This window comes from Physella acuta, unplaced genomic scaffold (assembly GCF_028476545.2).
Source record: "Physella acuta isolate Inbredline_101_S28 unplaced genomic scaffold, ASM2847654v3 ptg000315l, whole genome shotgun sequence".
In the NCBI taxonomy this organism is placed as follows: Eukaryota; Metazoa; Mollusca; class Gastropoda; family Physidae; genus Physella; species Physella acuta.
Window position 1 is genome coordinate 392,196 of NW_026731834.1, and position 27,915 is coordinate 420,110.

General features: G+C 36.5%; 3 protein-coding genes across 3 annotated transcripts; all 3 read left to right on the plus strand.

The window, feature by feature from the left end:
* The first annotated feature begins 188 nt into the window (after positions 1-188).
* Positions 189-3,604, plus strand: LOC131940276 (angiopoietin-related protein 6-like). The gene is made up of 3 exons (XM_059298920.1): positions 189-243; positions 1,014-1,133; positions 3,191-3,604. The coding sequence occupies exons 1-3, from the start codon at positions 238-240 to the stop codon at positions 3,551-3,553; spliced, it is 489 nt and encodes a 162-aa protein (XP_059154903.1). The 5' UTR covers positions 189-237; the 3' UTR covers positions 3,554-3,604.
* A 7,297-nt stretch (positions 3,605-10,901) lies between these two features.
* On the plus strand, positions 10,902-17,763 carry LOC131940279 (fibroleukin-like). Its single transcript, XM_059298923.1, has 6 exons — positions 10,902-11,012; positions 12,545-13,053; positions 13,191-13,586; positions 13,906-14,025; positions 15,605-15,724; positions 17,127-17,763. Exons 1-6 carry the CDS (start codon positions 10,958-10,960, stop codon positions 17,487-17,489), a joined length of 1,563 nt encoding a protein of 520 aa, XP_059154906.1. The 5' UTR covers positions 10,902-10,957; the 3' UTR covers positions 17,490-17,763.
* A 5,179-nt stretch (positions 17,764-22,942) lies between these two features.
* Positions 22,943-27,367, plus strand: LOC131940277 (angiopoietin-related protein 1-like). The gene is made up of 5 exons (XM_059298921.1): positions 22,943-23,050; positions 23,936-25,002; positions 25,280-25,402; positions 25,800-25,919; positions 26,914-27,367. The coding sequence occupies exons 1-5, from the start codon at positions 22,996-22,998 to the stop codon at positions 27,271-27,273; spliced, it is 1,725 nt and encodes a 574-aa protein (XP_059154904.1). The 5' UTR covers positions 22,943-22,995; the 3' UTR covers positions 27,274-27,367.
* Positions 27,368-27,915: the final 548 nt, after the last annotated feature.

Below are 27,915 nucleotides of genomic sequence, written 5' to 3' on the forward strand. Positions count from 1 at the left end.
CGCCCCCTACCAAATTGTTGTGTATAATTTATATGTGAAAATGAAGGAATGTGTTATAAAGCTACCACTTTATAATTATAATATATTTAAATAATGATTAGAAATTATTGATTTTAAAAGTACATGTGCGAAAAAGGATTTTCGTCTTCACATCTACTACCAAGTGCTGTATCGGCTTACACAAGACACAAAAAAATCTTGTGTGATACGAATACTGATGGTGGAGGGTGGATCATTATGGTGGTAAGATATTGATTTAAAAATCATTTTAAAAAAATTTATAATAAAAAAAAATTACACAAAATGGCTAAAATAGTAAAAATAAAGAATAGACTAGAGTCTCGTAGAAAATAGAATAGCGCTCAAGTGAACAGCAAACAATATAATAGTGCAGAATATTAGCACGTTATAAATTCATATGCGTTTCTTTATTTAGAATTCGGAAGAATCGTAAAATACTACTTCCTGTAAAGGGAAATTTAGATTAGAGAGGTAGACACTTAGATCTTTTACTTATATCTGAAAGTACTCAAGTTATTTCGGAAATCGCTGAAAAATTGACACAGAACTACAAGTTTTATATAATACTTATATATGAAATGTCATTAACCTACTTAACTTATCGTTTTCACAGACATGCATACACACATCCACACATCCACACAGACTTAACACACACAAACATACGGACAAAATTGCAAAACAATGTTTTTCTGACTCGAGAGGTGTAAAAAGTCGAGATTTGTGAAAATTTCGATTTCGATTTTTTGCACGCTTACAATACTTCCTCTATACTTCGTATACGAGAAATAAAAAATGTCAATACTAGCCACTTTTCTCTAATTGAGAAATTCTTAATTAAAGTAGGGGCACACGAGAGATGTTATATAAATAAAACCATTTAGAATATCTAATATTCTTAAAAGCTAAAATTATTTAGAGTGAAAAGTGTATTAATAGAAAAGTGACCAATCAGTTGTTATGTTAAATGTTTATTTACACAAATCTTTCAGCGACGTATTAAAGGTGATGTCAACTTCACCAGAAACTGGGAGGAATATAAGTGGGGATTTGGTTCTTTTGGCGGCGACTTTTGGCTGGGGAATGAGTTGGTTGCGACCATAACTTCAGAGGTAACTTTGTAAGATATTCTTGATTCCGTAAAATTGTAGTAAGCCATGTTTCCATTAATGATTTCCAGATTTTTTTTCTTGCTGATTAAGGATCGTCTGTTTCCTCTAGATACCAATCCGTTTAAAAATGTGCAAGCATCCACTACATGATTCTTGGTGACTCAACTGACAAGCAATAACACATGACATAAGATGAAGTAACAGATTTCACAATATCAGTCAGCTTTGTCAATTATGAAGGAGACTGTACCGTTGAAATAAAAACACGATTCTCTAAAGCTTAGCACGCATTTTAAGCTATGCAAGAAATGTGGCGAACGAAGAAAATATCTTCATAGACCAAATACATACCAAATACAGACTTATTAAAAGTAATACATTAAGCGTAAATTTGACTTCACTTACTTGACTTTGTCCTCTTTGCTCCTTGTGGAACATAGGGCCTCCATTATTTCCTTCCATTTCTTCCGATCCCTGGCTATTAATTTTGCAGTCTCCCAATACATCCCTGTTGGCTTCAGTTCTTCAAGAAGACTCCGCCTCAAGGTCTGTCTTGGGCGCCCTCTCTTCCGCTTTCCCTGGGGGTTCCACTCAAGCGTTTAGCGTGTGTCCCACCCAGCGCCACTTCCTCCTTCCTATTTGCACACCCATAGGCTCCTGCCTTGCTTTTCTCCATAATTCTATGTTCAGCCCTGTGTCCTGCCATGTTAATTTCAATATCTGTCTAAGGCATATGTTCATAAAGGTCTGTATCTTTGCTGTGCTTGCTTTGGAGACTCCGCATGTCTCTGCTCCTTGACATTTGAGTTAAATTTCCTAATTTTTGTGGTAATGGAGATTGCAGAACTTTTCCATATGGGTCGCAGAACTGTGAAAGCGCAGCGAGCTCTATTAATTCTAGCTCGTATGTCCTCCTCTGTGCCTACCGTTTAGCTGATTTTGCTGCCAAGGTAGACAAACTCTTCCACATCATTTATCAGTCTTCCTTCTATTGTCACGGGGGCCTCCTGGTTATTGTTAATTTTCATCATTTCTGTCTTCTCTTTGTTTATCCTGAAACCTATGCGCGTACATTGGCATGACAGTAAATGTTGGAAGGCTACCACCGCTACCATCCAATCACTGGAATCTTTCGCAATCACTGCATTCTTTCTAAATAAGTGTCTACAATGGACAAAGGGCATCCATTGGCCCAACAACATCTGCAATGCTAGGTTAATAAGAGAAATGAAAATGGAAGCAGTTTCACAAGTAATCGAAAAAAGATGGGCCGTGCATAAAGGACGGCTAAGACGAATTCCCGAAAGACAATTGCCGTTTGCTCGAAGGCTATCCCGTATTGATGTTTGCCCTAATGCAAGTGTCCATTTATTAACATAATTCTGGCAAGTGCCCATTCTGGCGTTTGTCCCCTTCGGATGTTCTTAAAGCTATAGGCGGCAGAAGAATATAGAATATATTTCCGGGTTTCCGACAGGCTTTTTTGTTCCTTCTCCTCAGATACAGTCCAGTTTGTTTATCTAGTTGGGCAGTTCAATTGGGCAACGGTCTTTGGTCAGTTTCGATCTCGTGACTTTCCGAGTAAACAAACGGGTATTCAACATCTAGACCACGCCGGCTTCACATCCTCCATGCTCCAACCCACACCCGCACGTCGCGTACACACACACACACACACGCACGCACGCTCGCTCTCTCTCACACACATACTCTACTACAGCTCATTATCAAACATAAAGTGACTTAAAATTTTACAAACGTCGAATACATTTACAAGTTGTAAGTTTCACGCTGTATGCAGCCAGAAAATAAAGTTCACATGGGGAAACTAGCATTAGGCCAAAAACAACCTAGAAGTTGTCAGACGTGGATCATCTTGAACTAGCTGCCATAGTAGAGACGTGGTTGTCGCCCTTTGTTCTATTCTATTTTTTTACACACAGATTTGTGTTATTTAGTCTAAAAATAGAACAATTCACAGATGCTACAACGATAACATGGGACTATTAAACGATCGCATAGTTTAAAATTGTTTTTTCTTCTTTTGAAAACTTCAGGGTAACTTTGAGTTGAGAGCTGATATGCGCTACAAAGACAAATCTTACTACGCCATCTACGACAGTTTTAAAGTAGAGAGTGAAGCGGATAGATACAGATTGAGGATAGGGAACTACACGGGCGATGCTGGGGACTCGCTTAAAGATCACCAAAAAGACAGAGTGTTTTCTACTTTTGATAAGGATCGGAGCTATAGCCAATGTCCACTAATTCACAAAGGTGGTTGGTGGTACCATAATTGCCACCTTTCCCACCCCACAGGTGTGTGGAAAGCTAAAGCTTCCAGTGGACTGATCTGGTATCATATCACTGGGCTAAGAGATTCTGTTGACGAAATAGAAATGAAGTTTAGAAGGAAATAACATGTATTTCATATCAAACTGTTCGTGAAACGATAAATAAAACGCCTGCATTTTATTTCTTTCAAATATGTTACTTAAATGTAATATAAAACATCGAAATTATATTCTCGAATTTTGTTTTACCGTTTTTCTTTTATCTTACGCACATTATAGATTTCATAAATATGTCTATATGCATGTTTTTATTTGCATTTTTACTTTCTCGTATATACGAAGTATAGAGAAAGTATTGTAATCGTGCAAAAAAAAAATCGAGATTTTTACAAATCTCGACGTTTTACACCTCACTGATACGGAAAACATAATTTTGCAATCTTGTCCGTATGTCTGTGTGTGTGTGTGTGTGTCTGTGTGTCTGTGTGTCCGTGTGTAAACACGATAACTTGAGTACCGTTACAGCTAGGTTGATGAAATTTCATATATAAGTATTTTATCAAAATCGTAGATCCGTATCAACTTTTGAGCGACTTTCGATAACCGGAAGTGGTACTTTTCCTACTTTGAATTTTTCAAAAGCCTATAACTTGAGTACTATTTCAGATAGATACATGAAATTTCACATGTAAGTAAAAGATCTAATTCTCTACCTTCTGTTAAATTTTGAGTAATTTCCGTTGACTGGAAGTAGTAATTTACGCTACTTTCGATTTCTCAAAAAATTAATGTAAATTTTAGAAGTACTAATAATATTGCGCACTATTATGCGCTTTTTTATTTGGCGTTCACTTGGTGTGCAATTAATTTGTCTACGAGATTTTATTCTATTTTTAAAACTTTAAGTATTTAAAATGGATTAAAAATCATGTCTATAGCCCGAGTTCCCATCCCCTGTTATTTTATATAAGAATATTCGAGAAAGTTTAGGGGAGATCACTCCCGGTTTATTTATGTATAATCAAACGCACATTTCACTTGTAAACAATATTTAAAATAAAAAGAAATTCGGCTAACATTTCTTTGGCCAATTTTGTGACTTTAGAGCTTATACTAATAGAATGTTCTATCTAGTTTTTCGTTAAAACTCTACATTGTAGACTTAACTACATTGCTGTTCTTTCACAGCATAAAACATGTTCGTGTGTGTATTTGTAAGCGTGTTAGCGGATTACTTTTGCATATTATTGTAGGACCTACCTAACACAGTAACTGGCTACTGATGCCTTAAAAAATTAAATGATTGAGTAAATAAATGTATGACCTCAGTCATACACATATGTGTGTGCTGAACACAATACTTACATATGTATTTCTATATCGATAAATGTAGATTTGTGAATCTGTTTTTGGAGATATTTTATCCTCTATGATATCTGCAGTATGATCCAACGCATTTTAAACTGACATTCTTCTTCTTCTTTGTTCTTAATTTTAGTGTTTAAAGGGATTCCCTCCAACACAATTAAGTATACGTGTCAACTGGTTATGCGCCAGTGAGGCCGTTGACTCAGATTTCAGCCTGCTTTTCTTTTTGGATTTGCTTCCATAGCCTTTGTCCAACCAAGAACAAACTAAAAGGCAGCAGTTTTTGATGTTGGAGTTGTCTCTCCTAGAAGTGTGGCTGTCCCCCGCCTCATCTGCCCAGGGGGGGGGGGGTCGTCACTCAGGACTTGACGGTTTCGCAAACATGAGCTTAACCGACCCGACCACGCCGATCTCTAAACTGACAATATGGATCAGGACAATATAGCCTTCGATAAAACTCATATGACCCACATATATAAAGCTCATATGACAAACATATATACACACAACGTATTTTAAAAATACCGACAGATTTACAGATTTATAGACTTAGTTTGTAGCTGCCAGTTGTGAAAAAATTTTTAAAGTATGAAACCTTAAGGTCAGATGGTTGTTAAGAAAACTTGTTTGAAAAAAATATGCTACTTTCAGTAACAATGGCAGCCATTTCGATACCTAATAAGCGTAATTTTTAGAAAGCTTATTGTTGTGAATGGTATTTCAGTATAATGCATGTGTATGAAAGTATGTGTGTTGTAGAATGATTCATATTAATAAAAGAGTGTGACAGTGTGACGAAGTACATAAGGTATGTGCGTTTGGGAGTAATATCTGGTTGTTTGAGGAAAGAGTTTAGATAAGTCTTCGTTAAGTTATGTTAAAGCATACATGTATTCGTTGTTCGTCGTGAATATAGTCTTTGTTTACGTTATGAAAGGCTTCGTCCGTGTCTATTACGTATTTAGCCAGTGCGGTAAACGATTAAATGAACTAATGCGGTCCTGTTCAGTGACTAATAAAGGATCGTCATTGTCTGTGGATCCATATTGTCCTACAAGGTCGACCCCGTTCTCATCTCGCATCCAAATACTTATATTATAACGTTTTTTTTTTAATGTTTCGTTCTTAATTAAATTAATTAAGTCGACATCACAAATGACTAAGAATATTACAATTGCTTTATAATTCGATCAGTAACTTGCCATCTCTTAAAGACGATTATCTGTCTCTGATTATTTCGTGACCAAACAGTTCACGTCGTCGGCTAGTACTTAATCTTATTATCTCCCTTTTTATTACTGAATTTAGTCATCTTGAAATGCATTCAAATGACTAATCTAATTGCCAATAAGACTAAAAAATACTTTGCTTGCATTATCATTAGATACGAATAAATCTAGGAAAGTTGCAACGAAATCATTGCTTAAGATGTGTTAAAATTGTATTTCTCCTTGAATAAAGTAAAAGTGAAATACACACAAAAGCACGCAGTTTAAGTGTGTAATAAACTTTATTTCAAAAACTGATAACGAAACAATACCATAACGTTATCATAAACCTTAACGCTATTTTCTTCTAAACTTCATTTCGATATCATTTAAAGAATTATACCACCCAGTCACATAATACCAGAACACTCCCTGACTAGCATTAGTGTTCCAGACGCCTGTGGGATGGGTAAAGTAGCAATCATGGTACCACTATCCGCCTTTTGGAGCGGTGGGGCAATTACGGTAGCTTCGATCCTTGTCGTAAGTAGAAAACACTTTGTCTTAGTGGGATGTCAGCGAGTCACCATCATCGCCCGTGTAGTTTCCTATCATCAGTTTGTATCCATCCGCTTCACTCTCTACTTTAAAATTGTCATAGACGGCGTAGTAAAACTTGCCATTGTAGCGCATGTCAGCTCTGAACTAGTAGTTTCCCTGAATTTTTCAACAGAAAAATGTCAAATTTTAAATTATTTCCTAATATTCCTAAACCATTGAGCGCCGCACCCCCCCCCCCCCACTAAACACACAATATCACTGTTTCAAGGACGAAGCACTCCCACCCCGTGCATTTTACTGGCACTATACAGGCGTATTTGGAGGAGGGGGTGAGAGGGCATGTTTATGACGGTGGCACAAGAAATTAAAAAACAATACCAAGACTGTCACTCAATAATGCAAGAAAAAAAATGATGACGGTATTGTCTTGAAATTGCCATCTGTATTTCCCAGGATAGCGAAAAGATGGAGTTTTTTTTTTAATTAACGACGGGTATATTACTGATGCGATAAAGATAAGCCGTAATTTGAAGAAACTGGCAACTAGTATTAGCAATAAATTTCAAATAAAGCATATAACACAAAGATCCACCAAAAGAAGAGGGATAAAAAAAAACCCAGCGCAGAGAAGTTTTCAAAGAAAAAAATGGAAAGAATTGTTCAGAAACGAAACAAATAACAAAGGACACAAACATGGGGAGAAACTGTGTATGACCAATCATTCAGATAAGAAAAATCGAAGACGAAGGAGATATCACTGATGGAGTAGTGAACCTTTATCTTCCCAGAGTGTAGGCCCTAAAGTGAGAATCTGATTTTTTTTTGTACTTTTCAAACAGTTAGCTGTGGGACAGTTGTGCCTTGTGAGACGATAAGAAAAGTAAAGGTTGTCCAGATGCAGCTCAAGCATATCTGGGGTAGTTCGTGAACCATGTCACACTTATTTTTTGTTCAAGACTTTTTTCTCCAGGAAGGGGGTGGGGGCTCTTGATATTTTCGGGGGGTGGGGGGACGAACAACATTTTCCGGGAGGGGGGGGGCGGACACTGGTAAAAGTGTATGTTTTCTATATAAATTCAATTTCGTTTGGGGGAGGGGGCGGTAGACTTTTTTGGCGGGAGGGGCGATCCCCCCCCCCCCCTTCCCCCCACTCCTAAAAGAGATGCCTGGAAGAAACTTGGTCACACTCCGAGGGGAATGAAAATTTGTGTGAATGTTTTGGCATCACATATTTGATGTAGAAAACTGCTAATCAAACCCGTAAAGTCAAGTAGAAGTTTATTTTTTTTTACTTCGACTTTGAATTATTCGGTAATGCAGCTTAGAATTAATTTTTATTCCGTTAGGTTTAGCCACCCCCACCCCCTCCACCCCTATTTCCCATTAAACTGCCCCCACCCACCTACCACACCACCTCCCGTTTCTAACCCCCATCCTACCCCAATCCCATAAACGAAACAAAATAGAAAAATTATATAATTTTTGAATAGAAATTAAATACTTAAATTCCTCCACTTGAAATGTTAACTCCCGCCCCTCTCACCGCCACTCCGGAAATTTCATGTCATAAAAAACAAACTGATACCAAGTGCTAAATGAATGTGTCTGCTTGTGACTGGTAGAACCCAGTCAAGTTGAGAGTGTTTGTTTCGTTGAAGTGTTCCACAATTTAAATTCGTAACTTAATCGGGAGATCTGGCTAAGGACCTGTCGCGACACCGGAACATAAATGACACACTTTAAGTGTCAATTGGTGGATGATATAAGTATGATGTGGAGTATAATTCTAAAATAATCATCCAATATCAAGCTGAATTTCTGAAGTGGTTGTTTCGCAGAAATGTAATATTAGTAACATTAAGAATGTGTATGTTTTGGAACGGAAATCCTAAAGTGTGAAATTCAGCGGTTCTCAAATATTTTTGTTACGTATTGAAACATTCTTGATTAGGCTTTACATATAGGCCGTATCTTCTCATGTTCACCAACACATCTTCATGAGTTAGTCTGCTTCGAATTTAGCGTCAGCTGGCGAGCTTAAACGATTTTAGTTGATTTGTGACTGTTATAAGTTAATGGTTGAGGGGGGGGGGGGGGGTTCGTCCAAAATTGACGTGACGCTTTTTGAACGATTTTTACCTCCCGCCTCTTCGTCGTCACACATCGTCACACAAACCGGCTACAGGACATTACCCCCCTGGATATTCCCCCCCCCCGGACATTCCCCCCCCCCCCCCGTATTTACCCCCCGGAGCAATTACCCCCCTGTCAATTACCCCACTGTCAATTACCCCCCAGGGGAATTACCCCCCCCCCTCTCAAGTTAAAACTCCAACTAGAATTTTATACCTATATACTACTTTAATCCAAACCTTTAAAAAAAGACCAAAACCTAAGCATCCACCTTAGCCTAAAACTTCACACAAAACCAAAACCAAAGCTAGACACAACCCTAACCCTAACACTAGCTCTAACCCTAACCCTAATCCTAATCTCAACCCTAACCCTAACCCTAACCCTAACCCTAACCCTAACCCTAACCCTAACCCTAACCCTAACCCTAACCCTAACCCTAACCCTAACCCTAACCCTAACCCTAACCCTAACCCTAACCCTAACCCTAACCCTAACCCTAGCCCTAGCCCTAACCCTAACCCTAACCCTAACCCTAACCCTATTCCTAGCCCTAACCCTAATCCTAACCCTAGCCCTAAAACCTAAACCTAGCCCTAGCCCTAACCCTAACCCTAACCCTAACCCTAACCCTAACCCTATTCCTAGCCCTAACCCTAATCCTAACCCTAGCCCTATAACCTAAACCTAGCCCTAAAACCTAACCCTAGCCCTAACCCTAACCCTAACCCTAACCCTAGCCCTAACCCTAACCCTAACCCTAACCCTAACCGTAGCCCTAGCCCTAGCCCTAAACCTAACCCTAAACCTAGCCCTAACCCTAACTCTCTACGGGGGGGGGTAATGTCCTACTGGGCGGGGGGTAATTAACAGGGGGTAATTGACAGGGGGGTAATTACTCTGGGGGGAAATATCCGGGGGGTAATTGACAGGGGGGAAATGCCCTGTTCCCACACAAACCTAGGCCTCCATCCCTAAAATGACGACATACCCCACCCCCACCCAAAATTGCTGTTGCTGCTTTTTAAATTTCGATTCATTTTTTTTTTAATTTTGAGTTTGGACAATATTGAGCATAATAATTATTTTCTATTACAATTTACATAAAATATCCTTTTAAAAACGCAAAATAGCGGCTAAAATTTAGTTTAACGATCGTTAAGTATGACGTCCTAAATTGTCGCAAGGTTCCGACCCTCTCCCCTAGTATCGTGACGTCATTCATGGACGACTGATAGAGTCAATAATGTCAAAATTGTTTTCTACAAACATCTGAAACGAATATCGTCATTAAGTAATGAAATATAGGCGAGGACAATAAATTTCGAATCCACCATGAAAGGAAAAAAATACAAACATTTTTTTAGTAGCTGAATTGGCTGATCTTTTATAAAAGCGGGTCTCCAAACTACGGCCAACGGGCCTGATGCGGCCCGCGATGTCTTTTCATCCGGCACTCGGAGATCTTTTGGTCAACGGAAAAAAATGTTTGTTGGAGGTGGCTGAGAAAAAAATTCAAAAGAAACTGAAGATGTAGCATTGGGTGCAAATACCATTGACGAAAAAGGGCGGGTGGGTTTTATCAGTATTTCCCTAAGGAAGACTTTCCTAATATTAAAACTTTTGCATCAAAGTACCTTTCAAATTTAAGAACAACATACAAACTTTATCAAGAATGAAGTAGGCCTACGTGAAGAACAATTTGACAATAGTGTTTCTTTCAGACTTTTTTCCCGGGGGGGGGGCACTTGAAATTTGTATATATATATATATATATATATATATATATATATATATATATATATATATATATATATATATGAATTATATATATATATATATATATAAATATATATATATATATATATATATATATATATATATATATATATATATATATATATATATATATATATATATATATATATATATATATATATATATATAATTCCTTAAGGGGGTAGACGTTCTTCGGGGGGGGGGGGGACGACTCCGTCACCCCGAAGAGATGCCTGGAAGAAACTCTGGCCCCCGAACTTATATTTGATAGTTAATGCGGCCCTCGGGATAAAAAGTTTGGAGACCCCTGATTTATAAAATGTGCGCGCCATCCAAAAAAAATGAGATCCGTTGTTGAAGATAACAAAAAAGATAAGGACCGCTAATTTATATAAAGAGAGCTTAATTGGCTCATTAAGTTATTTCACTTCTCAACTTCAAGCAGGAATCTAAACAATCTTTCATAATTTAACCATCAGAAATGCGGCTCATACTGCTTTGTTATTTTATATTCGTATCCTTAGTCAATGTTTATGGTAAGTAGATAAACGATAATTTACATTATTATTTCTATATAAAACATGTAACTTTTTACATTTTTTTAATAAAAATTGTTTTAATCACAAGCTTTTATGTACTAATTCACTAAAAAGTAGAAAATAAATTAAAGATTACTATTTAAATAACTATAAAGAAAAGCGTGGTTCACTTTAGTATCTATTGGATACCTTTACTAATGTTTGGGAAGAGACCCACGCTTTTCTTTATAGTTATTTAAATAGTAGTCTATAATTTATTTTATACTTTTTAGTGCATTCGTACATAAAAGATTGTTATTAAAACGTTTTTTATGAAAACAATTTTAGTCCTTTACATGTTTTTATTTACAAAAGAGTTTCATGACTAAAAACCACTGCGCGCTTATTTAAATGTGATGACGCGCTATTGAACGTGTTGGCGTGTGTGGTGTGGTTGGATAGAAATGCCTACTAATTTGGTCAAAATTTCAATTAATTCCTTAAAAAGTAATTAGGCATCCAATTAAGTCGAATTTAATGTCACAATGCATTGTCTTCATGTCTTGACCCACGTACCGATTACGAACCATATCTGTCAAGTAGAAGTGTCGGAATTTATGCTCCGGTGTTTCCATCTAGACTGACGACTGACGACTGACGACTGACGACAGACAGACGACTGACGACACAGGAAGTGAGTTAAATAAAAGCTTGTAATTAAAAACAAAATCTTTCTGGTGCAGTAGGCCTATTAACAGTGCACAACAAATCAGAAAATTTCTTTGTAGTATTTAAACAAAATAGGCCTACTTGATTACGTAAAATAAACAGTTATATTTTCTATCAGGTTTTCATTTACATTAGAACAGGTTGTACTCTCGAAGTAAGACAATGTGATTATTAATGAGTAGTTGTGTCAGTATTGGCAGTACTTTATAGCTCAGAATATCGTCGGTATTGACACAATACGGCCGTGACTTTACTGTCAAGATAAAGGCATAACGCGGGGGGGGGGGGGGGGAGTGCATGCTTAGGACGGTGTCACCATTTTAGACAATTAATGTTGAAAATTAAATAAGAGAGTCAGCAATGCATGTTGGTAATGACGAACCCGCATGTCTATTACATCGGCATCTGTAGCGAAAAGATGCAGTGTTTTATTTCCTTTAAACACGACGGGTATATTGCTGATGGGAGATATTTTTTAAAACGTTCAGTTTGTAAGCTTATCACTGTACGTTTTGAGGGCTATTTCTCTTCTGTATATTAACTTCGCTAGATAGTTAGACAAAGACAGGGCAATGTGTAAATAACTATTAGAATAGCCAGAGTATATTATGACCTAACAAGGTGAATAAACTTGATGCAGATAATACAGTATAAGCCATGTCATACATACCTATAAAATATACAAGGCTACATTTTATTTTGTTTTGTTTTGTTTTAATTTAGACGCGACTTCATATTTTTTAAAATGCTTACGTTTTTATAAAAACCGTTATATAATGATATACTAATTTCAGTTTTATAATGTGATACGTATTTCACAGGGTTGAAGTTGACCATGGACAGGGAAATGTACTTGGAGGCTAACAAAATTTACTGCGGTCAACTAGTGTGTGTACAGGATACTGACAGCCACGTGACGTCTATTGCTAACATGTCTATTTATAGCATCCGTGAGCGAAGTGGAAAGGTCATCATTGCTCATCTTTCAGAGCAAGGTTTACAAAAGGACAAGGACAGTCCGTACAAGGCAGCTGGACAGATGAACCAAACCACAGCTAAACTTACTGTGTCGGTGGAGGGGACGTCTGGGTGTGGTCTCGGCGCCTTCCTCTGCCAGTTGTATTTTGTTGACCCCCACGGGCGTGCAGACGTGAGAGAAGTTTTTTTTTTCCCGCCACCGACAGCAGACGAGTCTAGCCCGGACCTGAAGTTTTCCTTACAGCTGGAAGTCCCGTGGTCAAACAAGCCCGTTGCTTTCAGAAATAAAGGGAAAAGTTTGGAGACAAGTTGCGATAAAATGTCCAAGGATTCTTCGGAGATGATTTCAGAGGTTACACGTTTCAATTAATCAGAACAAAGACAATTAATTACCAGAAACGCTTTAATTGCATTAGACACAATAAAATTTAATTTAATGGAGTAGATGGAAATAAATTTTAACTAATCTAAATCTAACCTTTTTTTCAGTTAGGCGAAAAAGTAGACAGCCTGCGTATAGATCACCGTACCACTAAAAACCATGAGATTCACCTAGAACCACTTAAAAATATTGAAGGAAATTTAACGAAACAAATTGATAATAAATTTAGTACGATTGAAGAAATTTTTGAAGCCAAATTTAAAACCATGCAAGATAAGTTCGATGAGAGCATTAAAAATTTAACAGACAGATTTCGTCAGTTTGGTGAAGAAACTTACGGTGAACATAGAAAAAAAACCATCAAAAGTCTAGAAGCAATACAAACAAACCTGATTAACATGACCAATACTTTAAACTTGCGTTTCCAGAGCTATGAAGGAAACCATAGTAGAGAACATGATGAAATTCTTAAAGCCATTCACAAGTCCAGCAATTATTTAGAGGTATACATATATTTTTTCGGTAACTTTACTTCTAGCTCATTTATATATATATATATATATATATATATATATATATATATATATATATATATATATATATATAGGTATATATATATATATTTGGTAGGGGCGTGCAGTCTGCATGGTAGGACAACCACATTTACACACACACAACTACATACCCATATATATGCAGACTGCCCGTCCCCTACCAAACAGTTGTGTATAATTTTTATGTGAAAATGAAGGAATGTATTATAAAGCTACCACTTTATAATAGATTTAAACAATGATTAAAAAGTAATTATTTTAAAACTAGAAATGCAAAAAAGGATCTTGGTCTTCGCATCTAATACCACGTGCTGTATTGACTTTCTCAAACGATAAGAAAATCTTGTGTGATACTGATACTGATGGTGGAGGGTGGATCATTATGGTGGTAAGATATTAATTTAAAAATCTTAAAACAATTTTATAATTTAAAACAAAATAACACAAAACGGTGGAAATAGTAAAAAAAAGTTCCTAAACGATGTTATTTATAAATATTTAACTGACAGTAAATAATATTCAATTAATTCATTTACTATTAATATAAAAATAGTCTTACCTTCCTTATTTTATGAATTAGATTCATCGGCTGTAGTTTGAACGGAATAAAAAGTCACAAGAAAAGAAAACAGAATAAAATACTTTAAAAAAACTTTTTAAAAAACCACGTTTTTCTTGTGGACTAAAAAGTAGAAAATAACTATTTACATACATTTGATGACAAAAAACGTGGGTACGTTCACCATCAAATTTCCCGACCCATCTGCCCGACCCACGTTTTTTGTCATCAAATGTATGTAAATAGTTATTTTCTACTTTTTAGTCCACAAGAAAAACGTGGTTTTTTAAAAAGTTTTTTTTAAGTATTTTATTTTCTCCTTTTTAGTCCGTTGCTACACATGAAAAACGTGGTTTTTAAAAAAGTTTTTTATATAGTTTATTTTCTACTTTATCTAATGACTTGATTAAGTATGAATTGACTAAGTGTTTATAAATACACGGACTAAAAAAATCTTGAGCGACCAGGATTCGAACCTGGGTTGTCGCGGCCACAACGCGAAGTACTAACCACTATACGATCACGGCCAGCGCGCTCACATCGATTGGGGCCGAAGTAACTGTGTCAACAAGCCTCCAGTCTTGTCGGTATCTTTAGAAATCATGTCCTCAATTTTATGGTCCTTTGGGCGTAATTAAATTAAGCTAATTACGGTCTCTAATTGCTAGTTTTTATGATTGCATCTGAAATTGTTAGGCGAAAGTAACCTGCATGCCAAATTTCAGATCTATAGAGCAATCAGAAGTGGGCTAATTTTCGATGTCAATTTTAACAACAAACACATCCACGCGAAGCTGAGTTAATAAAAACGTGTTAAAAAAAAGAAAAATTGTTAGGAAAAAAAAAGACACAAAGGAAAAATTTCATCGGAAAAAAAATCACAGAAATAAAGTCTCAGAAAAAAGTCACAAATGTGTATTGAGAAATATTTTGATTTACTTGTTGAGAATTGTTAACTTTTGGTTCTTTATAAATATGGGTGATGTGTGTGGTTTTGTCGGCCTACATAGCCCTATAATTAAAATATATGCCACATAGGGTACATGTACGTGTATAAGCTTTATGCACTGCATACTTGATAGAAACGATGGTTATTTTTATACAAAATGTACATAACAGTTCGGAATAGTATTAGTATTTTAAAAATTCACATGCTTTTTTTGATAAATCGGAAAAAGCATAAATTACTACTTCCGGTCAACGGAAATTACTCAAAATTTGTCAGAAGGCAGAGAATTAGATCCTTTACATACATGTGATACGGGTCAACGATTTTTAATTAAAGTATGTGCAAAATAAAGACAGAATCTCTAATATTCTTAAACGCTATATTATTTTAATTGAAAAGTGTATTAATTAAAAAGTGACCAATAAGTTGTATGTTTATTTACACGAATCTTTTTTTCAGCGACGTATTAAAGGTGACGTCAACTTCACCAGAAACTGGGAGGAATATAAGTGGGGATTTGGTTCTTTTGGCGGCGACTTTTGGCTGGGGAATGAGTTGGTTGCGACTATAACTTCAGAGGTGAGTTGGTTCGGAAAAAAATTCTTTCTTGTATAAAATTTTAATAAGCCAAAAATTTTCATTGATGATTTCCAAATTCTTGTATGCTGGCTAAGGATCATGTGTCTCCTCTAAGGTCAAGAACTTTTTAAAATCTCAGGCATTTATTACGTAATACTTGGTGACTATCCTGAAATGGAACAACACACGAAGTAGGATGAAATAAAAGATTCAACAATATTGGTCAACATTGTCAATTACGAAAGAGACTGCACCGCTGAAATTAAAACACAATCCACTAAAGCCAAGAGATCTTTTTAAGCCATACAAAACATACGGCAATCGAAGAAAATCTCTTCAAAGACCCAATACAGACTTTTCAAAAGTAATGTTCTATGCGTACATTTGTATGAAATAAATGCTGCTAGGCAACCACCGCTACCTTCCAATCACTGTAATCTTTCACAATCACTGCATTCTTTCTAATTAAGTGTCTACGAAGGACAAAAGGCATCTATGGACCCAAACCATCTCCAATATAGGTTAATAAGAGATATGAAAATGGAAGCCGTTTCACAAGTAATCGTAAAACGATGGCGCCAGATGGGCCATGTATAAAGGAGGGCTAAGACGAATTCCCGAAAGACACTTGCCCGAATGCCGTATGCTTGAAAGGCTGACCCGTATTGACATTTGCCCTAATGCAAGTGTCCATTTATTAACATAATTCGGGCAAGTACCCATTCTGTCGTTTGTCCCTTTCGGATGTTCTTAAAGCTATACGCGGCAGAAGAATAGAGAATATGATAGTACATGGTTTTCGACAGGCTTTTTTGTTCCTTCCCCTCAGATACAGGCCAGTTTGTTTATTTAGTTGGGCAGTTCAATCGTGGAACGGTCTTTAGTCAGTTTCGATCTCGTGACTTTCCGAGTAAACGAACGGGTATTCAACAACTAGAACACGCCGGCGTCACACCCTCCATGCTCCAACCCACACCCGCACGTCGCGTACACACACACACGCGTACACACACACACACACGCACGCACGCTCTCTCACTCTCACACACACACACTCTACTACAGATCGTTATCAAACATAAAGTGACTTAAAATTTTACAAACGTCGAATATATGTACAAGTTGTAAGTTTCACACTGTATGCAGCCAGAAAATAATGTTCACATGGGGAAACTAGCATTAGGCCAAAAACAACCTAGAAGTTGTACGACGTAGATCATCTTGATCTAGGTGCCACTGTAGAGACCTGGTTGTCGCCCTTTGTTCTATTCTATTTTGGTACACACAGATTTCTGTTATTTAGTCTAAAAATAGTACAATTCACAGATGCTACAATGATAACATGGGACTATTAAACGACCACTTAGTTTAAAATTGTTTTTTCTTCTTTTGAAAACTTCAGGGTAACTTTGAGTTGAGAGCTGATATGCGCTACAAAGATAAATCTTACTACGCCGTCTACGACAGTTTTAAAGTAGAGAGTGAAGCGGATGGATACAGATTGAGGATAGGGAACTACATGGGCGATGCTGGGGACTCGCTTAAAGTTCACCAAAAAGACAGAGTGTTTTCTACTTTTGATAAGGATCGAAGCGCTGGTAAATGTGCACTAAATCAAAAAGGTGGTTGGTGGTACCATCATTGCCACCATGCCCACCCCACAGGTGTTTGGAAAGCTAAAGCTCACAGTGGTCTGAACTGGCATCATGTCACTGGGCTAGGCGATTCTGTTGACGAAATAGAAATGAAGTTTAGAAGGAAATAACATATATTTCATACCAAACTGTTCGTGAAACAGAGATGTAATAACGTTTAGATAAAACACCTTCATTATATTTCTTTCAAATATGTTACAAAAATGTAATATAAAACATCGAAATTATATTGTCGAATTTTGTTTTACCGTTTTTCTTTTATCTTACGCACAATAAAGATTTAATAACTATGTCTATTTGCATGTTTTTATTTGCATTTTTGTGTATAATCAAACGCTTGTTCCATTTGTAAACAACATTTAAAATAAAAAGAAATTCGGCTAACATTTCTTTAGACAAATTTGTGACTTAAGAGCTTATACTAATAGAATCGTCTATTTTTCCTTCAAACTTTACATTGCATGCCTTGCTACATTGCTATTGTTGTGTAAGCGTGTTAGAATGTCTGGTTACTTTTGCATATTAGTATATCCTGGTATGATACTGGTATGCGATGATGCCTTAAAAATCAAATTTCTATCACTCACCCAATAGATATTCGAGAAAATGAATGTATGACCCCAGTCGTACACATATGTGTGTGCTGAACACAATACTTAAATCTGTATTTCAGTAGCGATAAATGTAGATTTGTGAATCAGTTTTTGGAGATATTTTATCCTCTATGATATCTGCAGTATGATCCAATACATTTTTAAACTGACAATCTTCTTCCTCTTCTTCTTCTTTGTTCTTAATTTTAGTGTTCAAAGGGAAAACTTGTCAACTAGGCCGTTGACTCAGATTTCAGCCTGCTTTTTTATACTTTCTTCCATAGCCTTTGTCCAACCAAGAACTAATTACAAAGCAACAGTTGTTTGTTTTTGGAGTTGTCTCTCCTAGAAGAGTGGCTGTCCCTATCTTTCGAGCCTCATCTGCCCGGGGATACGAACTCGGGACTTGACGGTTTCGCAAACATGAGCTTAACCGACCCGACAATATAGCCTTCGATAAAACTTTAAAAGGAGCTTATATGACCAACATGCATACACCCACAACATATTGTAAAAATACCGACAGATGTACAGATTTATAGACTTAGTGTGTAGCTGCCAGTTGTGAAAACATTTTTAAAGTATGAAACCTTAAGGTCAGATGGTTGTTAAGAAAACTTGTTTGAAAAAAATATACTACTTTTAGAAACAATGGCAGCATACCTGATAAGCGTAATTTTTAAAAAGCTTATAGTTGTTAATGGTATTTCAGTGCACTGCAAGGGTATGAAAGTATGTGTGTTGTAGAATGATTTATATTATTAAAAGAGTGTGACAGTGTGACAAAGTACATAAGGAATGTGCGTTTGGGAGTAAGATCTGGTTGTTTGGGGAAAGACTTTAGATCAGTCATCAACATGTTGTGTTAGAGTATACAAGTAATCGTCGGTTATGGTGAATATTGTCTTTGCATACATTATGATCGTCGTCGTCCGTGTCTATTACGTATCTATCCAGTGCGATAAACGATTAAATGAACTAATGCGGTCCTGTTCGATGACTTATAAAGGATCGTCATTGTCTTTGGATCCCACAAGGTCGACCCCGTTCTCATCGCGCATCCAAATACTAATATCATGACGTTCTTTTTTTTAAAATGTTTCGTTCTTAATTAATTTAATTAAGTCGACATCACAAATGACCAAGAATATTACAATTGCTTTATAGTCCGATAAGCTGCTTGCCATCTCTTAAAGACAATTATCTGTCCCTGCTTATTTCGTGACCAAACAGTTCACGTCGTCGGCTAGTACTTAATCTTATTATCTCCCTCTTTATTACTGAATTTAGTCATCTTTAAATACATTCAAATGACTAATCTGAGTTAAAATTGTATTTCTCATTGAATAAAGTAAAAGGGAAATACACGCAAAAGCACGCAGTTTAAGGGTGTAATAGACTTAATTTCAAAAACTGATAACGAAATAATAGCATAACGTTAGCATAAACCTTAACACTATTTTCTTCCAAACTTCATTTCGATATCACTTAAAGAATGCCACCACCAAGTAACATAATACCAGAACACTCCCTGACTAGCATTAGTGTTCCAGACGCCTGTGGGATGGGTAAAGTAGCAATCATGGTACCACCATCCGCCTTTTAGAGCGGTGGGGCAATTACGGTAGCTTTGATCCCTGTCGTAAGTAGAAAACACTAGACTTTGTCTTTGTGGTATGTCAGCGTCTCACCGGCATCGCCAGTGTAGTTTCCTATCCTCAATCTGTATCCATCCGCTTCTCTCTCTCTACTTTAAAATTGTCTTAGACGGCGTAGTAAAATGTGCCATCGTAGCGCATGTCAGCTCTCAACTAGTAGTTTCCCTGAATTTTTAACAGAAAAATGTCAAATTTTAAATTATTTCCTAATATTCCTAAACCGTTGAGCGCCCCCCCCCCCCACTCAACATACAATACCACTGTTTTAAGCACGAAGTACCCCACCCCGTGCATTTTACTGTCAGTATGCAGGCGTAGCGGAGGAGGGGGGGGGGGTGAGAGGGCTTGTTTTGGACAGTGGCACAAGAAATTAAAAAAAACACGAAGACTGTCACTCAATAATGCAAGAAAAAAATGATGACGATATTGTATTGAAATTGCCATCTGTGTTTCCCAGGATAGCGAAAAGATGGAGTTTTTTTTTTAAATTAACGACGGGTATATAACTGATGCGATAAAGATCAGCCGTAATTTGAAGAAACTGGCAACTAGTATTAGCAATAAATTTCAAATAAAGCATATAACACAAAGATCCACCAAAAGAAGAGGGATAAAAAAACCTAGCGCAGAGAAGTTTTCAAAGAAAAAAATGGAAAGAATTGTTCAGAAACGAAACAAATAACAAAGGACACAAGCATGGGGAGAAACTGTGTATGACCAATCATTCAGATAAGAAAAATCGAAGACGAAAAAGATATCACTGATGGAGTAGTGAACCTTTATCTTCCCAGAGTGTAGGCACTAAAGTGAGAATCTGATTTTTTTTTGTACTTTTCAAACAGTTAGCTGTGGGACAGTAGTGCCTTGTGAGACGATAAGAAAAGTAAAGGTTGTCCAGATGCACCTACAGCATATCTGGGGTAGTTCGTGAACCATGTCACACTATTTTTTTGTTCCCGACTTTTTTCTCCGGGAAGGGGGGGGGGGCTCTTGATATTTTCGGGGGTGGGGGGACGAACAACATTTTCCGAGGGAGGGGGGCGGACACTGGTAAAAGTGTATGTTTTCTATATAAATTCCATTTCGTTTGGGGGAGGGGGCTGTAGACTTTTTTGGCGGGAGGGGCAAGCCCCCCTCCCCCCACTCCTAAAAGAGATGCCTGGAAGAAACTCTGGTCACACTCCGAGGGGGAAAAAATGTGTGTGAATGTTTTGGCATCACATATTTGATGTAGAAAACTGCTAATCAAACCCGTAAAGTCAAGTAGAAGTTTAGTTTGCTTAAACTTTGACTTTGAATTATTCGGTAATGCAGCTTAGAATTAATTTTTTATCCATCTGGTTTAGCCCCCACCCCCAACCCCTATTTCCCATTAAACTACCCCACCCACCTACCCCACCCCCGTTTCCAAACCCCACCCTAATCCAATCCCATAAACAAAACGAAATAGAAAAATTATATAATTTTTAATAGAAATTAAATACTTTAATTCCCCCACTTGAAATGTTAACTCTCGTCCCCCTCACCGCCACTCCGGAAATTTCATGTCTGAAAAACAAACTGATACCAAGTGCTAAATAAATGTGCATGCTTTTGACTGGTACAACCCAGTCAAGTAGAGAGTGTTTGTTTTGTTGAAGTGTTTCATAATTTAAATCCGTAACGCAATCGGGAGATCTGGCTAAGGACCTGTCGCGACACCGGAACATAAATGACACACTTTAAGTGGCACTTGGTGGATGATATAAGTATGATGTGGAGTATAATTCTAAAATAATAATCCAATACCAAGTTGAATTTCTGAAGTGTTTGTTTCGCAGAAATGTAATATTAGTAACATTAAGAATGTGTATGTTTTGGAACGGAAATCATAAAGTGTGAAATTCAGCGGTTCCCCCATATTTTTCTTACGTATTGTAAGATTTTTGTTTAGGCTTTACATATAGGCCGTATCTTCTCATGTTTACCAACACATCGTTCATGAGTTAGAACAGGCTGCTTCGAATTTAGCGTCAGGTGGCGAGCGTAAACAATTTTAGTTGATTTGTGACTGTTATAAGTTAATGTGGGTTGGGGGGGGGGGGGGGGGGGGTTTCGTCCATAATTGACGTCCCGCTTTTTTACCTCGGGCCTCTTCGTTGTCACACATCGTCACACATACCTAGACCTCCATCCTTAAAATGACGTCATACCCAACCCCCACCCTAAATTGCTGTTGCTGCTTTTTACTTTCTCGTATATACGTAGTATAGAGAAAGTATTGTAATCGTGTTTTACTCCTCGCTGATACGGAAAAACATAATTTTGCAATCTTGTCCGTATGTTTGTGTGTCTGTGTGTGTGTGTGTCTGTGTGTGTGTGTGTAAACACGATAACTTGAGTACTGTTACAGCTAGTTTGATGAAATTTCATATATAAGTATTTTATCAAAATCGTAGATCCGTGTCAACTTTTGAGCGATTTCCAATAACCGGAAGTGGTACTTTTTCTACTTTGAATTTTTCAAAAGCCTATAACTTGAGTACTATTTCAGATAGAGGAATTAAATTTCACCTGTAAGTAAAAGATCTAATTCTCTAACTTCTGTTAAATTTTGAGTAATTTCCGTTGACGGGAAGTACTAATTTACGCTATTTCCGATTTCTCAAAAACGCCTCTAAATTTATAAAGTACTAATAATATTGCGTTCGGCGTTCGCTTGGTGCCCAATACTTTTTTCTATGAGATTATATTCTATTTTAAAAAGTTTAAGTATTTAAAATGGATTAAAAATCATAACTAGATCTATATCCCGAGTTCCCATCCCCTGCTGTTTTATATAAGAATATTCGAGAAAGTTTAGGGGATATCACTCCCGGTTTATTTAAACTTCGATTGCTTTTTTTTTTTAATTTGAGCTTGGACAACATTGAGCATATTAATCATTTTCTATTACAATCTGTTATCCTGTTATCGTTTTTAAGTCCATAAGTATGACGTCCTAAATATTAGCAAGATTCCGACCCTCTCCCGTAGTAGCTTGTTGTCATTTATTGACGACTGATAGAGTCAATAATGACAAGATGGTTTTCTACAAACATCTGCAACGAATCTAAAAAATCATTAAGTAATGAAATATAGGCGAGGACTATAAATTACACCAAGAAAGGTAAAAAAACACAAATACATTTTTTTAGTAGCTGAAATGTCTGATCATTTATAAAATGTGCGCGCCATCCAAAAAAAATGAGATCCGTTGTTGAAGATAACAAAAAAGATAAGGACCGCTAATTTATATAAAGAGAGCTTAACTGGCTCATTAAGTTATTTCACTTCTCGAATTCAAGCAGGAATCTAAACAATCTTTCATAATTTAACCATCAGAAATGCGGCTCATGCTGCTTTGTTATTTTATATTCGTATCCTTAGTCAATGTTTATGGTAAGTAGCTGAACGATAATTTACATTATTATTTCTGTATAAAAATGTAACTATTAAAAAACAAAATCTTTCTGGGGCAGTAGGCCTATTAACAGTGCACAACAAATAAGAAAATGTTCTTTGTAGTATTTAAACAAAAACTTAATAACGTAAAATAAACAGATAAATAATCTATCAGGTTTTCAATTACATTAGAACAGGTTTGTACCCTCGAAGTAAGACAATGTGCTTATTAATGAGTAGTTATGTCAGTATTGGCAGTACTGTATAACGCAGAATATCGTCGGTATTGATACAATACGGCTATGACTTTACCGTGACTTTACTGTCAAGATAAAGGTGTAACGCGGGGGGGGGGGGGGAATGCTTAGGACGGTGGCACCATTTTAGACAATTAATGTGAAAAATGAAAAAGAAGTAACGGAAGGCGCCTGTCTAGGGTATTGGCATCTGTAGCGAAAATATGGAGTTTTATTTTCTTTAAACACGACGGGTATATTACTGATTGGAGATTGTTTTTTTTTTAAATGTTCAGTTTGTAAGTTTATCACTGTACGTTTTGAGGGCTTTCTATTTTCTGTATATTAATTTTGCTAGATAGTTAGACAAGGCAAGGTCATATCGTATAACTATTAGAATAGCCAGAGTCTATTAGTACCTAACAAGGTGAATAAACTTGATGCAGATAATACAGCATAAGCCTATGCCATACATACCTACAAAATATACAAGCCTACATTTTGTTTTGGTTTTTAATTTATACTCGACTTCATAATTTTTTAAATGCTTACTTTTTTGTAAAAACAGTTTTTATAATTTGATTCTAATTTCAGTTTTATAATGTGATACTTATTTCAGTTTTATAATGTGATACTTATTTCACAGGGTTTAAGATGACAATGGACACGGAAATGTACTTGGAGGCTCACAAAATTTACTGCGGTCAACTAGTGTGTGTACAGGATACTGAAAGTCACGTCACGTCTATTGCCAACATGTCTATTTATAGCATCCGTGAGCGAAGTGGAAAGGTCATCATCGCTCATCTTTCAGAGCAAGGTTTACAAAAGGACAAGGACAGTCCGTACAAGGCAGCTGGACAGATGACCCAAACCACAGCTAAACTTACTGTGTCGGTGGAGGGGACGTCTGGGTGTGGTCTCGGCGCCTTCCTCTGCCAGTTGTATTTTGTTGACCCCCACGGGCGTGCAGACGTGAGAGAAGTTTTTGTTTTCCCGCCACCGACAGCAGACGAGTCTAGTCCGGACCTGAAGTTTTCCTTACAGCTGGAAGTCCCGTGGTCAAACAAGCCCCTTGCTTTCAGAAATAAAGGGAAAAGTTTGGAGACAAGTTGCGATAAAATGTCCAAGGATTCTTCGGAGATTATGTCAGAGGTTACACGTTTCAACGAATCAGAACAGGGACAACTAATATCCAGAAACGCTGAAATTACATTAGATACTTTACAAATTTTGGAATCTAATTTAACGCAGGAGATAGAAATAAAATTTCAACAACTCAATCTAAATCTAACAAACACTTTTTCTCAGTTAGGCAAAGAAATCGGAAACCTGCGTAAAGATCTAGGTACCACCAAACACCATGAGATTCAACTAGAAGCACTTAAAAATATCGAAGGAAATTTAACGAAACAAATTGAAAATAAATTTAGAACGATTGAAGAAATATTTGAAACCAAATTTAAAACCATGCACGATAAGTTCGATGAGATCATTAAAAATTTAACGGACAAATCTCCCCAGTTTGGCGCAAAGATTGGCGAAGAACGTACAGACAACTTGACATCATCAAAAGACAACAAACAAGACCTATGTGACGCAATGGAGGAAACAAACCTTACCAATGCGTTGTGTTTTCGTATCCAGAGCCTTGCAGACAAGTGTAGTAAAAAAAATAATGTCGAGGCGATTAACAACACTATTACTGTAGAGGTACACGGTTTTATATATATATATATATATATATATATATATATATATATATATATATATATATATATATATATATATATATATATATATATATATTCCCTTATCCCCTTTCTCTACATATATATACATATATATATATATATATATATATATATATATATATATATATATATATATATATATATATATATATATACCCGACCTAGCGACGCCACTGCATACAATTAAATGTATACGAGTATATCACTTTACTAGATTTAAATAATGATCTTTAAAGATGAAGTGCGAAAAAGGACATATGTCATCTAGTTTGCCACAACGAATTGTGTTGACTCACTCTAAAGATCAGAAAATATTATGTGATACGTACACTGACGGCGGAGGATGGATCGTTATGGTGGTAAGATTTTTTTTTAATCCCACGCTACGATCATATTTTAAAATAGAACATTTAAATTTAAAATGTAAATCTTTGAAAACGGAGTTTCGGGAAAACAAGCTATTAGCGGTGATTCAGGAGAAATAAAACAAAGCATAAAGTGGAAAAAAAAGTATCATAATTTTAACCTAAGCTTCATATTTTTGACAGTTTCTTTCTTCGGGGTCGGAGTGAAGGGGTACATGTGTTGGGTGTGAGTAAATTAATCTAAATATTATGTTCTGAGTATACCTTTTTCTAAAGGTCACGTATTCTAGTACTTCAATTTAAATGTAATTTTTTTTTAAACCGTACATCAAAGGTAAAGTAAGCAACGTGGTTGAATTTTATGTTTATGTACAAACACATTTTTTTTCAGCGACGTATTATAGGTGATGTCAACTTCACCAGAAACTGGGAGGAATATAAGTGGGGATTTGGTTCTTTTGATGGCGACTTTTGGCTGGGAAATGAGTTGGTTGCAAACATAACCTCAGAGGTGAATTTATTTTGAAACTTTTTTTTGAATTTTTTAAATTTTAATAAACCAAAAGTTTTCATTAATATTTTCCAAATTCTTTTATGTTGGCTAAGGATCGTGTGTATCCTCTAATGTCAAGGAGTTTAAAAAGTTTCAGGCATCCATTTCGTAATTCTTGGTAACTATCCTGACAAAGAACAACATACGAAGTAAGATTCATGTATGAAGAAGGTCTACGACAAACTCCCAAAAGACACTTGCCCGAATGCCGTATGTTCGAAAGGCTATCCCGTATTGACATTTGACCTAATGCAAGTGTCCATTTATTAACATAATTCTGGCAAGTGCCCATTCTGGCGTTTGTCCCCTTCGGATGTTTTTACAGCTATAGGCGGCAGAAGAATAGAGAATATGATATTTTCGGGTTTCCGACAGGTTTTTTGTTCCTTCTCCTCAAATACAGTCCAGTTTGTTTATCTAGTGGGGCAGTTCAATCGGGGAACGGTCTACGGTCTTTGGTCAGTTTCGATCTCTTGACTTTCCGAGTAAACAAACGGATATTCAACATCTAGACCACGCCGGCGCCACATCCTCCATGCTCCAACCCACACACGCACGTACACACACACACACACAGACGCACGCTCGCTCTCTCTCACACACATACTCTACTACAGCTCAGTATCAAACATAAAGTGACTTAAAATTTTACAAACGTCGAATACATTTACAAGTTGTAAGTTTCACACTGTATACAGCCAGAAAATAAAGTTCACATGGGGAAACTAGCAATAGGCCAAAAACAACCTGGAAGTTGTCAGACGTTGATCATCTTGAACTAGGTGCCATGATAGAGACGTGGTTGTCACCCTTTGTAATACAATTTTTGGTACACACAGATTTATGTTATTTAGTCTAAAGATAGTACAATTCACAGATGCTACAATGATAACATGTGACTATTTAGCGATCGCATAGTTTAAAAATGGTTTTTCTTCTTTGAAAACTTCAGGGTAACTTTGAGTTGAGAGCTGATATGCGCTACAAAGAGAAATCTTACTACGCCGTCTACGATAGTTTTAAAGTAGAGAGTGAAGCGGATGGATACAGATTGAGGATAGGGAACTACAGGGGCGATGCTGGGGACTCGCTGACATACCACAAAGACAAAGTGTTTTCTACTTTTGACGGGGATCCAAGCCAAAGTGCTTGTGCCATCGGTTATAAAGGCGGTTGGTGGTACTATGGTTGCCACCTTTCCCACCCCACAGGTGTGTGGAAAGCTAAAGCTTACAGTGGACTGACCTGGTATCATGTCACTGGGTGGGAAGATTCTGTGGACGAAATAGAAATGAAGTTTAGAAGGAAATAACATATATGTCATACCAAACTGTTAATTAACGTTTAGATAAAACGCCTGCATTTTATTTATTTCAAATATGTTACTTAAATGTTATATAAACCCTCAAAATTATATTGTCGAATTTTTTACTGTTTTTTTATATCTTACGAACAATATAGATTTCATAAATATGTCTATATGCATGTTTTTCTTTGCATTTTTTTGGTGTATAATGAAACGCACATTCCACTTGTAAACAATATTTAAAATAAAAAGAAATTCGGCTTACATTTCTTTAGACAATTTTGTGACTTTAGAGTTTATACTTATAGAATTTTCTATCTTTTTTTTCGTTAAAACATTTAATACTTTCCTACATTGCTGTTCTTCCGCTGCGGAAACGTGTTAGTTTGTCGGATTACTTTTGCATATTATTAGACCTAACACACTAACTGGTACTGATGCCTTAAAAAATACATTTCTATCACTCAAACAGTATATCTTCGTTTAATGATGATTGAGTAAATAAATGTATGACCTCAGTCATACGCATTGTGCTGAACACAATACTTAAATCTGTATTTCTATATCGATAAATTAAGATTTGTAAATCAGTTTTTGGAGATATTTTATCCCCTATGATATTTGCAGTATGATCCAACGCATTTTTGA